The sequence below is a fragment of the Haemorhous mexicanus genome, chromosome 1, assembly GCF_027477595.1.
Source record: "Haemorhous mexicanus isolate bHaeMex1 chromosome 1, bHaeMex1.pri, whole genome shotgun sequence".
NCBI classification, from domain to species: domain Eukaryota; kingdom Metazoa; phylum Chordata; class Aves; order Passeriformes; family Fringillidae; genus Haemorhous; species Haemorhous mexicanus.
Window position 1 is genome coordinate 81145219 of NC_082341.1, and position 17563 is coordinate 81162781.

The 17563-nt window shown below is 37.1% G+C and overlaps 1 protein-coding gene across 2 annotated transcripts in view; it reads right to left on the bottom strand.

The window, feature by feature from the left end:
- Positions 1 to 17563, bottom strand: part of TRIO (trio Rho guanine nucleotide exchange factor) — a 245029-nt gene that overhangs the window by 146039 nt on the left and 81427 nt on the right. For both annotated transcript variants that reach the window (XM_059854645.1, XM_059854652.1), the window contains exons 6-9: positions 16390 to 16512; positions 8167 to 8358; positions 4758 to 4889; positions 521 to 751 (exon numbers count right to left, since the gene is read on the bottom strand). In XM_059854645.1, coding sequence (XP_059710628.1) covers positions 521 to 751; positions 4758 to 4889; positions 8167 to 8358; positions 16390 to 16512 — 678 coding nt within the window. The remainder of the gene's footprint in view (positions 1 to 520; positions 752 to 4757; positions 4890 to 8166; positions 8359 to 16389; positions 16513 to 17563) is intronic.

Sequence of the window (17563 nt, forward strand, 5' to 3'; positions counted from 1 at the left end):
AATTATAATTATTAAAAATTTTTAAAACTATAATTTTTGTAATTTTTGTAATAACTACTCTCAGGTTTTAAAGAAACACTATTAAGTCAATTAAGTATCACTGAGGATTTAAAACCAAAATTTTACAGAATAACACTATTAATCTTTTGCATGTTACAACAAGAAGTCTTTTTGACACTTCAAGTCCAGAATTTTACCTCAAATGTGAATGTCAGCTTCCAGCACAAGCTCAGAACAGCTGTCTATATTAGAAATCTTTTTCATCATATATGACTTAAAGTAAATAAATTAATTTAAAATCAGAAAAATATGAAGTAGAACTGACTTTCAACAATAACTGTTATCTCTAATAGCCAATAGCCAAGTTCTGATAATATGCAGAACTTGGCATCATTCAGTCAACCCCATGCAACTATTCACTTGTACAAAAAACCATGGGAACTAGCAGTCAAAACTCACCTGTCAGTGCAACCAGGCTGACAAATACAAAGGCATTTAGACAAAATAATATAAAACCTACCTGTTGAACATCCTGCTGAAAAACGCAGAGCTGAAGCCGCTGGTGCAAGCGCACCTTTCGATGCTGCCAGATATTTTCCAGTTGGCGCTGGTGATGCAATACTTCATGGATGACATCCAGGACATGATGAACTGCTTTGGAGTAGTTGGCAGATGCGGTGAGGGAATCAGAACTCCCAGGAGTCAAAGGTCTCTGAAGTTTATCAAGGAGTGACTTCCCATCTTGGCTCACCTGACCACCAGAAAGGACGAAGAATTACACGTCTTGCCAAAAGCTTGTTGGGCTACTACTTTGAACCTCACCCCTTCTCCCAGTTCTAAATGTCTTCAAGAACTCAGGAAGCAATGATGAAGACTCATTTTATTGCAGGGTGATTATCTACACGCAGCTGTTATAGGGAAAAAAATTATATTCTTTCTCTTTAAAATAATTTTAACAAGTAGCACTCTTCTAAATAACAGCCTGTCTTTCCGTTTCTTCATTACTTTAAGAATGACTTTCCTTCAAAGTGTTGGGATGTTTGGTTTGAGTTTTTTGTTGTTGCTGGGAGCTTTTTTAAAAAAACTAGTTGAATCTAACTTTGAATAAATATTCTTCATCTCTTTCCCTAGTCAACAAAACACCTAAAATTAAGCATTTGTCCAGAATTATCCTTCCAAAACAATTCTCTCTTCATTTGCTGTAAAGGTGAACAGGGAGGTTACTTTCTGTAGGTTAATATTTGACAAATACATTTAAATCCCCAGATATAAAACTTAGTACATGGTTCAATCAGACACGATTTACAACTTCTAAATTATTACTGTTACTGGTAAGCCAAGGGAAAACTGCTGTTATGGCAGACTTAATTCTGATTAAATCACTTAAACCCTTTCCATGTAGCACAGAAAGATACTGTTTTCCAAAATGTTTTTAACTACTGATACTGACAGGAAACATTTGTCATTTTTAACTGTTGTCTTCTCTGATTTATATCACAGTAGAAATATTCAGATTTACCTTGCATGCTAATTACAAAGCAATAATCCTCTCTTATGTGGTCACTATCAACATTTAGTGTTAAAAACTTTTACTCTGTCACTTTTAACATGAAGCTTAGAGAGCTGCTATAATTCAGTATCATTCAGCTACCTGCAAAGAACTTTTCTAACAGCTCATCTAGCAGGTAGGAACAAAAATCATCTGAAACCACACAACACAAGTATAACAATAGCCTGAATCCATCAAATCTACACCATGTCAGAAACAACAAATTTGCCAAGGCCTTCCCCCAGTGGCTCTTTTCAACAATTTTTACTAAGTCTGGGCACATTTTAAATTTGTTATTCAGTAGTCAAACAGATCCAAATGAAAATCCTTTTCTGATAATTAGGTTACAAGGGAGTTTATTTCTCAGTTTCAGTTCAAGCTCTTTCATTTTAGCAATGAGTATCAACACAGAGAATGATTCTCACTTCTGAAATTAGTTCCAGTAAAGTCAGGTCAGCAGAAAAAAAAATGCATAGTTAATAGCATAGTTACAATGCTATCTTTTTTCTTTTCTGTATCCAGAAGAATTATCTAGTAAGTCCTTCAAGTATTTCAAGATAACGGACTTCAATTATCCATTCAGAGTCTAAAATAAAATCTAGGTGAAAAAAAGTAATTTTGACAGCCTCTTGATCCAATTAGTTTATTAGCTTTATAAACAAATGACTGCACAGATTTTCATTTGGAGTTAATCCACTAGAATTTTTTTCCTTCCTAGTGCATGACTGCCTTAAGATTTCAGTGAGATGTATAACTTTATTTATATATATATATACAACTTCCTTTAAGGCACATCTGTCGGATTTTCAGGCATACCAGTTGTCTCATCGTGTAAGTTAGTAAGTTGCTTTACTAGTAATATACTGTAATTACCCTCAGCAAAAATCAGACTGTCTAGTCTTAAAAGCATTTACTTTCTTAAAATTACTGTCTTCTACTTTGCAACCAAGTCGTGTTGTCAAGACATTGCAATCTAAAATGAATGACAGTGTTGTGATTCCCATAGTGTTGCTCTCTCTCTTCCCCCACTGTTCATTCATCACATAATGAAAGGAGCTCCGTACTGTAACAGAAATGAAGTCATACATCTAATAATGATAAGCAATAGTGCTGTAATATCCTGGCACAGAAAGACGCCTCCATCAATCTTCAAAAAGGAATGAACGTTTGAAAAATGCAAAATAAAACCTTCTGCCCAGAGGAGGAACATAAGTTGTACATACACATACAATTATTACTTCTGCACCAATTCTGGTTGCTAAAGACAAAACTGGTTTTTTACCAGATGGGGAAAAGTAATGACCAGATATCAGAAGAAAGGCACTTAATGCTCCTTCCTTCCTTTGAGCAGTACCAGTGAAGATTTTGTTAAAATATCTAGCTATCCTAAAGTCAAAAGCTACAGCTTTGAAATCCTAAATAAATTTTCAAGGTAGGTCCCAAAGCAATCCTATAATCTACCAGTCTAATTTATTTTCTTTATGCATCACCAGCAAGCAAACATTATTTAACATGCTAATCCATAGTACTTATTTACACTTAACAGCAGGCTCATCCAGTCCCATCCCTGACAAAAAACAAAGAGCCCACACAAAACCAACTCAAACCAAACAGAACCAACTAGAAAAAATTCAACCTCAGCCCTTTATTATCATTATTCTAGAGAAATCTAGCCTTCCTTCTCTTTGCTGCACTCTCATGAAGCATGCATCCCAGACTGCCTCTCCACATAAATCTGTTACAATCATACTCTGTCTCTGTCCCTTCCAATGATCAAAGTTTCTAATGAAGACAAGAAACATTACTACAAAACATGCTTTCAAGAATGAGTTAAAAGAGTTATATGTAAGTAAAATTGCAAGTATTATCAGGTGTGACAGTATGTCATTAGATCAGCTGACACAGTGGCGTGGCATAAAGCAAGAATAGGGATATCAATGTGTATTTTACACAGAAGAACAAGAATTCATGAACCCTGGCCTTCTAACTCAAGGTCACAAAGTTTATGCAGGCCCTAAGTTAGCAGGTATTCATAAAACCCAGTTTGGATACACTAACAATAGGACGGATGATCAGCACTAATCTCACCCTCCCTTACTGCTAAATGAAATGTGACCTGACTTAGGATTCAGCCTCCTATAATAAAGTTGGTTCATCAGAAAGTAGTTTTAACTTTAATGTAATGTATAAATCACAACCATTAATTCAAACCCACATGACCTCCTTTTAAAGACAGGTGCAAGCTGTGGCCTAAGCTATCCTGTGTCCACTGATCATTTTTACCATGATTTAACCAAACACGGAATTTCAGTACAAAGTGACTGTATTTAATCCAGAACAACATCACTCCAATTGAATAGCAAAAGCAGTTTTACCCAACAATGAGAAAAACCCTGACAGAAGAAGGAAAGGCAAGTAAAACAGGAAATGCAGAAAATACCTGTTAGGTAATAATAGTGAACGCCGATTTGATTTCTGATAAGCAACACACAACAGAAAACTCAAAATTTGAAAGAAAATATAAGGATAGTTGAGTCATCATTTTATAGCCCACTTCAGAACAAGCATTTTATCTTAAGTTGTAAATACAACTACTAGAAATAGTGACAATAGTGTGTGCTGAGTCCAAGACTAGAGCACCAGCCATAGGATATGCTAATCTTACAAAGGCTGACTACATAGGCATCCTTTGCTCATTTAAGTGTCTCTGAGGTTGATGAGACTAAGTGCATTACCTTCTGGCTTCTCAAGCAACATCCTTTGATAGTTAAGGTTTTTTTGTGAGGCAATTTCAGAGAAGGATTTTCAAAATACACTTAGAGAAATCCATGCCAACAGAATACCTTCCCAAAGTAGTAACTTCCCTTCTTACTTCCCTTCAAGTAAATGCCTAAAGAATAGTATCCCACTGCTATTAAGAGACAGTAACATGGAAATGCAAATTAAAACATATTTAGTACTTTAACGCTCCAAGGGTTGTTTGTACCACACATGGTTAAATCTATCCTTTTAATTTCTTTCTGAAGGTTACACGGAGGACTTTAACACTTCACTTTTGAACAACAATAGAAAAATCCAGTCTATAAAATTTAAAAAGAAGTTCAGCACTTGAGCTTCCAACTAACTCCTAATGCAACAAGTGCTACTGAATCACGATCCAAACTTAACACGACACAATTTTATCTAAGGAAACAAACAAAACACTGACCTCAGAGTAAGCCAAAGTAATGTGCTCATATATCCCTTGATGATGATGGATAGCATCTTCTAAATCTTGCAGCTCTGAGGGAAGCTCCACCTCACCACAGGCTTTACACCATGAGTCCACATTGCTCATGTACTGCAACAAAGAAACATTTGACTTTGATTTTGGGTTCTACCATTAAGTACACACATGACGGTAATATACAAAAGGACATTCATCTGCATGACAGACACTGAAAAGACTTCTTTTAAGCAAGAAGTCTTTACAGTATTTCTGTCTGAAAGAACCAGAAATTTATATCAGAATAGAAAGAAATATTCAAGTCTGACTAAACTTGTGCTTTTAGGTATCTGAAACTTGTGTGTTTAGGTATCTGAAACTCATTGAGCTGTTAGGAGAGAGGCAGGCTTAGCTGTATGTTGGCAGTCTTCAGAACCAATTTAACTACTGGAAATATTGATGCTTTAAGTTTACTCTTGCTCCTTTTCTTGACTTTGCAGCTAAGAAGTACTTTCCTTGATCCTGCACCTACCATTTCAGAAACACAAAAGTCAGTTAAGGTCTTGTTTACACAAGGAAGTAAAACATGCTACAACTTTCAAGTCCAGACCCTTGGTTTTTACCCATCAGCACCCTGTGCAGATACTCATGGTATCATGAGGTTTATCACCTCACCTCTTTTTAATCTTCAGAGAAAACCAGAGAAAACCATGTTACTTTGCACATGCACACAAAGAATTACTGGTGAACCACTCACTGAAACACTCCATAGTTGTCTTTTGCTGGAAAGAGGTTATCAAGGAAGCAAAGCAGTGTCAGGGCACAGTGAATTCACACCTCAGTCCCCAAAGAACTAACTTCTACGTGCAGAGAAGCACTAAATCCACTTGGCAAGCTACTACAGCAGCAAGCATGTAAGGGATTTACAACTTAAGCAGAGGTCTCTTAGGACTAGCATTGAACTTTGAGCACACAGCTATATCAGCATAGCTGCTTGAGTCAAGCCTTTCAGGGGAAATTGAGGATACTGCAACAGAAATCTCTTCTGCAGACAATTTAACTTATCTCTGAAGCTAAGGTGTCTTGACAGACAAGAAACTGCCACCACAGCTATATGCACAGCAGAGTTCTGCCAACTTACTTTTTCACAGCTAGGGGGCATGAATTTTATACCCCTGTTATGCTAGGAAGGGAAAGAAGAAAAAACAATCTGTTTTTCTAGGAGTTTTCATAGTTGTTAAACCTAGTACAGCCAAGCATATGTGAGCTCTGTAAAGTAAATTTTCTCTATTCATGTCAAGTTCAAGACTCAAAAGTTATGAGACGGGCCTTTTATTTCATCATACATATCTTAATTCTTGGAGCACAAGTAGTCTTTTGAGGAAAAACTAATTCATAGATCACTTCTGGTACTCTTCTATTGTTTGACAGCTGGGCAGAAGGGTGGTGGAGTACATAGCTCTAAAATACTTCTTTACTTCTCATTAAGGGCCAGTTAAAAAAATCTCTAAGGTTAAGCACTGAACATTAAGAGAAGCTCCATGTGCACCAGTGAGCAGGCCCTGATAGCTGGTACAGTCTTCACTGTGCCTGACAGTAGGCAGCGACACTTACCTGTCACTTGCAAGAGAAAACATGCATTCAAGAAAGGTGTGTTTTTTCTTGGGCTGCTCACATTTTAATCTTTTTATGTAGGTCAAGCGTCACCAGTCTCTAAAGGGGTCATTCCTCACATTCCAAACCCTCTTTCCTTGAACTTGCTCTCCACTGTTAATGAAACAGCTAATATATCACAGGCAGGTATCTTACCAATCAACTAGGGCAATCCATTGCAGCTAATCATAAAATGAAAACTGCAGAAGGAGCAATTAAAAGTAAATTAATCCCAGTACATGCTGCACTATTTTCTCTCATTTTTATCTTTCCTCCAGTTTGCACTTATATTTAGTAGTAAAGAAGGTAACACTGACCAGCACAAAATCGCACAAAAAATCTAGTCCCTTGACTTCTGATGAGCCTAATTTATTATTTTTGTTATGAAAAATGAACACACTTGAGTCAAGGTATACCTACCTGTTCACATTTCATTATTCTCTCTCCTACATGTATGGCTCAAAGTGCTTAAATGCAAACCCAAATGACCCAAGTAATTAGAAAAGCATCAACACTGACAAGGTACTGAACTGTGTCTACCAAAAGCTGCAAGCTGACTGCTGACTTTTCTAACAGAAGACAATTTTTTAATCCCATATTTATGTAGCTTTTCTGTAAAACCTGCTGAAAGGACTTGTTATAGTGGCATTATTTTTATAATAGTCTCTCTAAGGACATTAAGCCAATGTCACCACTAACATAATGAAAAGCAACATGTATTTGCATCTTAATACACTCTGATTTCTAATGTCTAGATGTTTATCAAGTTAAATATCCATGTAGTAGAAATCAGAGAAAAAATATCCTAAAATCAACCGTACCACTTCTCTCTGTTTCTGAAGCTTTCAGCACCCAAATGCTTCCTTCATTCATTCCAAATTTAAGTTATATCAGACATAGACCTTTCCTTGGATATAATTTAGCAAGGCAAAATGAAAGAAAAATATCTACATACAGCACATCAGCCATATCTATCCAAGAACTTGTGCTCTCCGAACACACCAGGGATGCACAGAGCAGACACTCTACAAGATCAGCAGGTGACACAACTGCACACACACAGCAACTCCTTCAGAACTGAACTCCCTTGAGGGCAAAACATGCTTTTGCCATTAAGATTATTAACTTGGGGGTATTTATTCCTATTTCCCCTACATATACCTCTTCTCCAGCAGTTACACATGGTTAATGACTTAATTAAAATAATTGCTATAGGCCTAAAGCTAAAATGTTTTTTTTTAGCATAGGAAGAATCTCCTATGGAATATTAAGTAAACATCTCCCACCACAATTTCAGATTCAGAAGGCAGTTAATTAACTTCTCAACTTTCAGGCCACTTCAACTTATGCTTTCTAGAAGAAATTATCATGAGTTAAATCTTGACACTCAAGGACTGACGGGAGTTGAATGGTGAGGACAATAGAGGAAGTGACAGCTTCTAGATGTAGGAAAGGCATTATATAGATACTTAAAGCCTTATATACTTAAGCATTTCAGTCCACTTCATTTTAATTCATATAGCCAATTTGCTTGTTTTATCTTGCACTGATGTAGGCAAAGCCATGGAAAATTTAAGGCCAATGGGCAAAACAGAGAACAAAGTTTTGTTTGAGTATTGAAATTGGCAGAAATAAATATTCTGGCTTTCTTGTCAACCTTTACAATTGCTTTTTGCACTTTTGTCCAAAGCAAAAGCAAAGTGCGCAACTCCCCATTCCAGCACATAAATTTTTGTTGATGCCCTCCCCATTTACTAACCTGTTCGGCTTTTTGATGGAAGATGGAGGACATGTCCAGTAACGTGCTACGTTCTTCCAAGGCTGCAGCAAATGCCTTCCATTCCTGTTCCAGCTGGCTGGCGATCTGTTTGATTTGCTGCGAAGCGTAATGACCAGACTCGATCAGGCGGCTTGCTACTGACATGATGCGGCTTATGTTTACATACACGTTCTGTGGAGAAGGAGGGGAAAATTAGTGCAAGTCAACAGACCAATTAAACACAGAAGGATATTCCAAAAAAGTTCTACTTTATTACAGTACTGATCAGTAATCTGGTTTTATTTGGCAAGCTTATGCATGCCAAACTTTGGAATCTAGGTGTATAACGTAGCAGTCTATCCATAACTGACAAGTGAGAATGATGACTTGAAATAATCAGTCTAAAACTCATGTTAACAATCACCTTAAGCCAATTTATATTACATGAAGACACATTATTACAATAAACAGGAAGAAATAACCATATTTTAAACAACCTCAATAAAAATGTTTACTGACATTCAAGTCAACAAGATATTCAGACACAAACAATATAGGAAAATTAAAGTATCATACTAAGCTCTTGCTCCATCCACAATATGCAAGTGTGCAACATCTATGAACCTTGACAACAACTTCAAAAGTAACTATTAAAGAAACAAAATAAAGAACTCTGAGCTACAAGAAGTTTAACAGTTTTACATTTTATTTTCTTGCCATTATACTGCCTCAGAACCAGCACTCAAAATTAGATAAATAAAGTCCAAGATCAGAAGTATTCTCTAGCATACTGGCATTAGTCATTGATGGCTCTTAGTCAATCTAATTTTCAGTCAAGAGTTTCTGATTCCCGTGAAGTAAAACAAGAATGACTTTGCCACCAAAAACCTTCTGTGTAACTCTTTCAGAACCACATGCGGGTAATACAGAGTTAACACTTCAAATTGGGCAGACTCCTATACATCTAGAAGGAAATTCCTAGAATCACAGGATTGTTGAGGTTGGAGAAGACCTAGCCCAACCACCAGACATGAGCAAATCAGGTGGAACCATGACCTGCTGGCATCCAGCCATTGCCCAGAGCTTGACACTGACTGGCTGGAGCAAGTGTTACAGCTCCTCCAGGCTTCACTGTCCAGACTCATCTGAGCAGCAATTAGGAGAGGTCCTTATTGACTGTAAACTGTATGCATGCATGTAAGCAGGAGCATACCTGACACAGCCTACAGCTCAAGCTGGTCTGCTCAATAAACTGAGCACAGCAGTGTCATGTTGGCTCTCTTTCCTTTCTGCACAATACTACATCTTAGTTTTTTATGTTACCCCACACATCTATGCTCTGCTTTTTAAGCACAACCAAACAACTAGCAGAGTACAAATCTGCTATTTCCAATAAATTTTAAAAGATTGGAGAGCATTTAGGCCTACTAAAAATGTATGGAGCAAAAATGCAAGACTGCTAAAAGAATACAGAAAGCCCTTAGATGGTCTTTACAGTTGTGAGAAGAAACAAGTGCCAAAAGAAAAAAGAATAAAGACTATAGTAGACTGCCATTTGAACTCCTTCTGTAACATAATAAAGCAATTTTGGAAATTCTGAAACAGCAGTTAAAAATGAAGAACATGGCACTATAAACATGAAGAAAAACAAATTGAAACTGAGCTGTGGTTAACATGCATTCATTTTCCCATGGCAATCAGGCTTCACACGTCTGGACGAATACAGCCTATAGCAGTATGAATATGAATTAAAATGCTGACAGGTTGAATGCTTTCCAAGCTATGTACACTACATTCCTTGCCTCAAAAAAACCCCCAACAAACTAACAAAAAAACCCCTTACAATAATCTAAACCTTTTACCTCACTACATGATATATCTACGAAAGTTTTAAGTGTCAGTATTTTAGAATGCAATGACCCAAATGAAATAGATTTAGTTAAGGAGGAAAAGAGTCTCTAATAGCAACTCACTACAATCAGACTGTCTTTAATTGACCTTTGAAGGTCAAAAAATTTTGTTCCATTTCCTACAAGGACAGGCAATTCCAGTGTCATTATTATAAGACAATGGCATATTTTGCACACTCCTTGAGAGATAAGAAACACTGTTACAAGTGAGCTGTTGCTCATTTACCAGAGACTGGTGTCTTATTTATTGTATGCATTTACAACCTGGTTTTAGTTAAGGAAGCAACAGCTAGGATGCAATAACTGATATAGTCTTATTTAGTGACTTCATTTACACCACCTGCAGCTTCTACACATGTGTCAACTGTCTCAAAGGTGAAAGAGTAATGTGATATTGCATTTCTTTGTGTTACACACATAATTATTGCAACAAGACTTAAAAAGTAACAATTTAAGTCACTGCATTATAAAGTGTTTAGTAAGGATACAAATGTACTTAGCATGATTTCTCTAAAATGCTCTTTAGCCAGAAGCGGAAAGGACACCTTTCGATATCTGGAAAGCTCCTCATTGCAGATCTTTCCTCTTAAGAGAGTATACAAATAAAAAAAGGTATTGCTCAGCAAAGCAATACAGATTAGTAGCCTAACTGCACTGTGTCATTCTTTGGCACATGCCTGAAAGGCAAGCACACAGGAAAAATAAAGGTGACAGCCTATCAGCTAGCTGAACTTATGTCACGCTCACACAAAATAAAGCTGGCAGGTGACCTGAAGGTTCCATTTTATTTCCTGATTTTCCCAGACCCATTTAGAAAATGTTTGTTTAGCTCTAAGATTTCCAACAGCAGTTTTCTGACACAGAGACCATTATGCATTCAGTTTTAAATGCCATCAAACTCACTGACATGGTTCATAAGCATCATAAGTGGCAGCTCTATACAGACTGTAGTGAGCTTGAACTATTTTACAGTGGTACAATCAATTTAGCAATGGCATTTTCAAATCATCTGCCACCTCACACACAAATGACTACCAAAATATGGTGTAGTATTAATGCATCAATTAACATCTGTTTTAATGATTTACATGTTTTCTAACATTTCTTCTAGTCTCATTTTTGAAGCAATGGTAAAACTGTCAGTTTGGGAATACAAACTTCAACAATGAGGGATGTGGGACAACTAAGGTAAAACCTGATCTATTCCCTTGAAAAAATATAAACTTGGCAACATCCAAGCTGCAATTAAGGAAAGTGTTTAACATGTTCTTCAACTACAAGGATCCTCTAAATATTCACAGGTAACCATTTAAACATTGCTATCAGCACTGGAACACGTGCAATATAATTTCACTCCAATTTTCTTCAAATATCTCATTTCTTTCCTACATTTTTTACAGTGGACCTGAGAAATCTTACTGCAAGACTATACAGTCCAACACCAGCATTACTTTCCTTCTTTTATTACTTTTCACTCACCTTTACTTAATCATAGTAAATGGCCATGCCTTCAAACTCTCCCTACAGCCACATGACTTTCATGTATGTTTCCCATTACAGCACTAAGTATGGGGCTCTAAACTGGACCTAGTTCTCTAGTAGGACCAACTGAATCAGAGCATTTTCTTTACAAATCTGAAGTTCAGCCACCCCAAGAACCAAAAGTAAAAATAAGATTTGCTTCTTTTCAGTAACACCACTGTCTGTTCCCTTAGTTTGTAATTCATTAATGTGAATGTACATGTTGCTGTATTAACACCTCAGTAACTGACTGCTTTTTAAAATCTGTTTACTTGCTTCTTCCCTCTTAAGGATTGCACAGTTAGCCTGTTCTATTTAGTCTTGCTGACTTTGGAGTGCTCCTCAGAAGCTGAAAATAGCCTGAACTCATTTTACCTTTTCAGTCTACTCTCAGGCTGGTGGCATCCAGACATTGTGTCTAAGCATTAACTGTTCAGGCACCATAAAGATTCTCTTAGGGATGTACACCTGTGGTCTTGCTCTCATTTGCTCAAATCCTGAGACCCAAGGGCAGTCTAGAATTCACATGGTGCTCTAGTCTGTCTCAAGAGACAAATCTGTATGGTTACAAAAACACATATTTAAAGTAAAAAGAATCTCAGGGGTGAAATACGTCAGCGGTACAAAGGAGGAGGAAAAAATTACACTACCTCTAAGCTAAGGTGATTTTACCTCACCTGACTTTCCTCATGTTTTCATTTGTTCCAGTCCCTGTGGCTGGATTTGAGCAAGACATCTTTTTAACTCTACAAACCAAGGGATATTATATTGTTGTGCTCATACTTTTAACATCCCAAAGCTCTCAACAGTGCCCATCTCTGACACTCTCTTTTTGGATAGCATTCAGGATTTGATTACTACCTTGTTAAAATGGTTTAGTGTAGGCAAACAGCCTGTTCTGAGAACATTAATCAACTTAGCAATACGCCCACAACTGAGATAGGAGTTTTTGAATTATAGTTAATAAATGTAACTTCTAGTCATGGTCCTATCAACACTGAGACAAGAAGCAGTCACAGCACATCCTTTAATAGTAGCATGTGTCAGCTTTCTCCAAACAAAGTTTCATTTAGCCTGCATCACTCTTCAAGCATTTTAACCCTCCTCAGTGCAAGGAGAGGCACAGTTAAACTGCAATGAAAGCAAGGCCATCTAATCTAGCAAAAAGAGCAGAGAATGTTCAAGCAGACAACATCCTCCTCCTTACCCATATTTCACATGACTTCTTGTCTTCCTTGTGTCTCAGCAGATGTATAGAAAATGGCAGGAAAAAGAATGGACAGACACATAACCAGTCTTTTCCACTCTTCCATGCAAGACAGACTAATCATAGAATCATGGGTACTTTATTCTTGCCATTTAAAAACTCAATACCTAATTTTTGTGCTTGTAACTTCTACGATGCCTAATTTGAAAGTTTCTCCCTTAAAAGGTACTAAAAACTTGTTTTGAGAAGTGAAGCATTGGTTTAGTCACCCAAATAGTAACGTCAAGCTGAAACTGAGTATTGCTTAACTCAAATAAATCTCAGGACTTGACAACAGCAATTTACTGTTGCTGAAAGCAGGCCTTTAAAATTGTACTGAAAATCCACCCTCATTTTCAGAGAGCAGAATCACTGAAATTTTGTTTTTCTCTACCGTTATGGAACATGGGATCTACTTGCCATATAAAGAGATGGCCTTGACTTTTATCTGTGCACAGCTTCTCAGCAACAGGAAGTCAGAGACCTAGCCTTCCTACATGGGAATTATCCTTCAGTCATTAGCTCCTTTAGCCACATCAACCTGTGTGTTAATCCATGGTAACCATATATATGTTCCTCTTTAATGCACAGCACTACACCTATCCAGATTTTCTCTGAGACAGGTTTATTGCAGTGAGAACCAGGCTGTGTATTAGCTTAAGACTTGCATGAACTTATTCCTGTTACCTTGAAAAGTGTGACCACACGAATACATAAGATTCCTAGATACATCATTTACTAATGAAACTGGTGAAAGTAAAGTTAAATCTCCTCCCTGGATGTATTCTTTACCTTTTTGTTTTATAGCATTTGGTTTACACTTGCAACTATTTTGTGTTCTTACTGAAAACCAACATTCTAAAAATGGCACAAAGCCATTACAAGAAATTTTTTTTAAAAAAATTCAGCAATCCTCTTCGTCTTTGATGTAACTAACTCTTGTTCATGACAGGAAATAAGTAGCTTTCACAATGGTTTACATCCATGTGGCTTGATTCTGACTGGAAGACCAGATCAAAATTTTGGCATCTCACCCAAAAGTCGTCACTCTTTCTCAGCCAAGTTTGGCTTAAGCAGCTGCAGAAGTCGCCCTCCACCTCTTGGAAACAAACTGCTGCTTGGGGAGGAAGGGGACATGAGACACCCAGCTATTGACAGAGGGTGGCACCTGCTGTGGAGGGGAGCATGTGCCCTGCAACAACAACAGTGTGTTGGGAAAAGCAGCTGCAACATCAATTATCAGAGTTACATTATGAGCAAGTGCAAGCAGTTGCATTTAGCTGCTTGGGGAACATTTATCCTTCCAACAGTTCTTTCCTACCTCAAGTGAGCCTAAGAAAAGTGACTAGAAAGCAAGATCTATTAAAGTCCAATTAGGGACACAATGAAAAGCCTTAAAAATCTCCTGCAATAAATAAAGCTTATACATAGTTGTCTTTCTCCCTCCCTCTATTCCATCCAAATGAATCACTTCATATGGCTGCAGATAGCTTAAAAGTTAAATTTCACTTCTGGTGTTGGAGTACTCACACAAGACACCTTAAATCCACTTTGATTACTGAGTTACACTGACAGGAAAAGGGAACAAACAGCAACGTGTTAAGCACAGAGCATATGTGGAGAGTGGTCAGGGAGAAGCTGAACGTGATTGCAGGAGTTGAGACTGCCCCACATTTTTCCAGTTGAAAGCTAATGAAAAATAAGGTCTGCCAAAATTCAATCAGTTCACGTCATTTTTTATGTCTCATTCAGTTTAATCTTTGCCCTTAATCTGTATGAAAGGCTTTTGCCATTTAACCAACTAAAACCCAGATAATCTGGGCGCTGCTTAAATCAAAACCAGGGACCAATCACACTGAACTTACATTTTCCTATTCCATGGCAGAGAATCCTGCTTGGGGGGCTATGCTGCAGAAAAAAATGCAGCTTGTTTTTACCCTTTTGAATGTTCAGGTATCTTAATTTACCCCAAATTTAAGCTGCTCCTTGTAAGTTTTAAGAAAACATTTTGTAGGCTGAGAAAAAAATCCCCTGTAATTAATGCATTTGACAACTAAAGGCAAAGGAGAGATTAACAGGAAAAGACTAATAGCAAACACAGAGCAGGAAGGATTATGCTGCATCGCTCAAGTGCTTCCTACCGTTGATAGCATCTGAACAGTCTAAAAGAAGGAAAAATAATAAAAAAGTCACCCAGTTTGAAGAAAATACTACAACAGTGACTAATATGAGGACAGGCTTACAGAAGAATTTAACCTTTAGAATGCAAGTCCAAGAATTGTGTGGAAGGCCACTCAAAATTACTAAGTTCCAAAAGTCATCTCATGTCAATGACGCCTACTGTCATCCTTTGTTTCTTTCTGCTCTACTTCATATGCAGAGCAGTGAAGAAGAACAACAAGGTGCTCCATAAGGCAGCAATTCCCCATGCTGTGAACCAAACCTAATGGTCAAAACCATATATGATGTTACATAACTTAATTGCCAAGTTCACTTTTCAGGAAGTTAATACTGATTTTAATTTTTTTAAGCTTTTGGAAACGGACCTGAGTTGCAAAAGAAGAAAATGTGCCTGCTCTAATAGTGTTTCCTATTGTCTTACCTCCAGCTACGCTATACACAAGAGCTGCCTTTCTAGTCCTTCCAATACTTCTGCAAGACACATAGCCTAGGTAAGTTTATTTTGCCACTTTCCTGTTCTACAGAAAAATCCTCTTGCAAGAGTTCATTGTTTCAACCATACTTTAATTCAATTCCCATCCTTGGACTGCTGAATGTTAATTTGAATGTTAATTTGTAACAGGACTGGTAGTGTTCTTCCTTCACTGATCTAACAAACAGGAACTGGACTTAGGCCCAGACTCCCAAGGTTATTTAAACACCTCCAATGTGTAAAGGATCTAAAATGAACTTCAGAATTTTGTTCCCACATTCAAACAGCAATTCATGAAACTGAAAGTAACCATCTTTCACTCACTACCAGTTAAAATCCAAAATTTTTTTTTATAGCCTACTGATCATATTTAACCAAATAAATTGTCTTAGCTCCATTCTGCTGTGCTGAAAATGAGAAGTATCTTCTTGAAACCATGGAGAATTATTACACTAGGCTCAGTTACTTCTCAGAACTTTTTGTCTGAGTTGAAATCTCTTCAGAAGATCCTGAGAACTATTTCCTTCAGAATGGAGAGCTAAAATCTGTATTACACATGATTCTCTGACATTTTCTACAAGACCAAAGGTAGTACTCAAAGACACATCCCAGGTTCTAGAAGCTTGGACACTTATATTTGAGAGGTGCTGAGACATGCTGAACACTGCCATTTGTCAAAACAATTTTGTGGCTTTATCACAGTTCCTCTGTACCTGACCACCTCTTATTTTCCTCTATTATGTTTTATAACCTTACTGCGCAAAACCAAATTTCCACTAGAAATAGAATGAAGAAGGAATAGAAGGAATGACAACTGTGTTTAGGCACTTACAAATTCTACCTTAACAGAGAACAAATAGCCAGCACGTCTGTGCAGGGCAGCCTGTTCTTACCATGCAGTTCATGGCAAAGTGATTGTGCTGTGTCTGAAGTTCCATTGCGTGGGGGTGACTGGTTCCAATCTCTGTGTAGCTGTTCAGAAACAGACCTTTGTTGTGTGTGATCCAGTCAAACATCTACACGAAAATATGAAGGAAAGAAGAAAGTTCAATAATTTGTTATGGCAGAAATCATGGACAAGTAATGTAAGATACCTATGAACACAGAATACAGAGTCTAAGGCCATGAAAATTAGCACTGATGCTCTTCCTATTTTAAGCTACTGTATATTTTAACTCAATCACTGCTGAAACCTGTCTTTTTGGATCAAACAGCTGAGACTCTTACTGTTATCTTTACTACAGGTGTTTATCTCAACAAGCTACAGTAATGCCATAATCACAAACTTCATTATTATAAAGAAGTCATAGTAAACAAACAGACTTGGAGCACAGCCCTGAGTTGCCAAGCTTATACATTCTCTAGTGTCAGCACTTATTGACATCAGCAGCTTAGCAGTTTAGAATGAAAATGGCAACTCATGGAAATTAAATATAAATTCTTTCATGCTGATCAAGTACTTCAGCAGCTACTTTAATATTTTTAGTTCATAAGTTTACAGCAGATTTGAAAACAAATATTATATTTCTAGATGAATATTAAAAGTATATGTGAGCAGAGAGTTACCTTTCTCCAGAGAAATTCAAGAAAAATCTTTAAATATGCTTGTTTTTAAAAAGAAAAAAGGAATATTTTAATATTCCTAAAAATTTTAGGAGAGACCTTATTATGGCAATGGCCATCAATGAAGGCACACAGGTATGTTAACAGTGGCACTGCAAAACAAAATTTTCGAAGACCAAGCAATGCAGCAAAGGGCTGTTTAACACCCCTGCTCACAATGGTCTTGAAATCTTTGCTAAAGCTCAGCAAAAGAGACACACCATCTGCTCTCTGGATAAGCTGAAATAGATTGTCCAGGAAAAAACAGTAGCAGTAAGCAGGAAGTATCCATTTAAAGATCTTTCCAAATATGCTGGCTAACAGAACAACATTATCAAGTCTAGTACTTGTCCCAAGCCCATGACAAACTAAATCATAAGCAGAACAGAATATGGTAAGAACTGTAAACCAAACTTTTGAAGTTTAGATAACTGAGACAGCTGATCACATACTCCTAAAATTTGA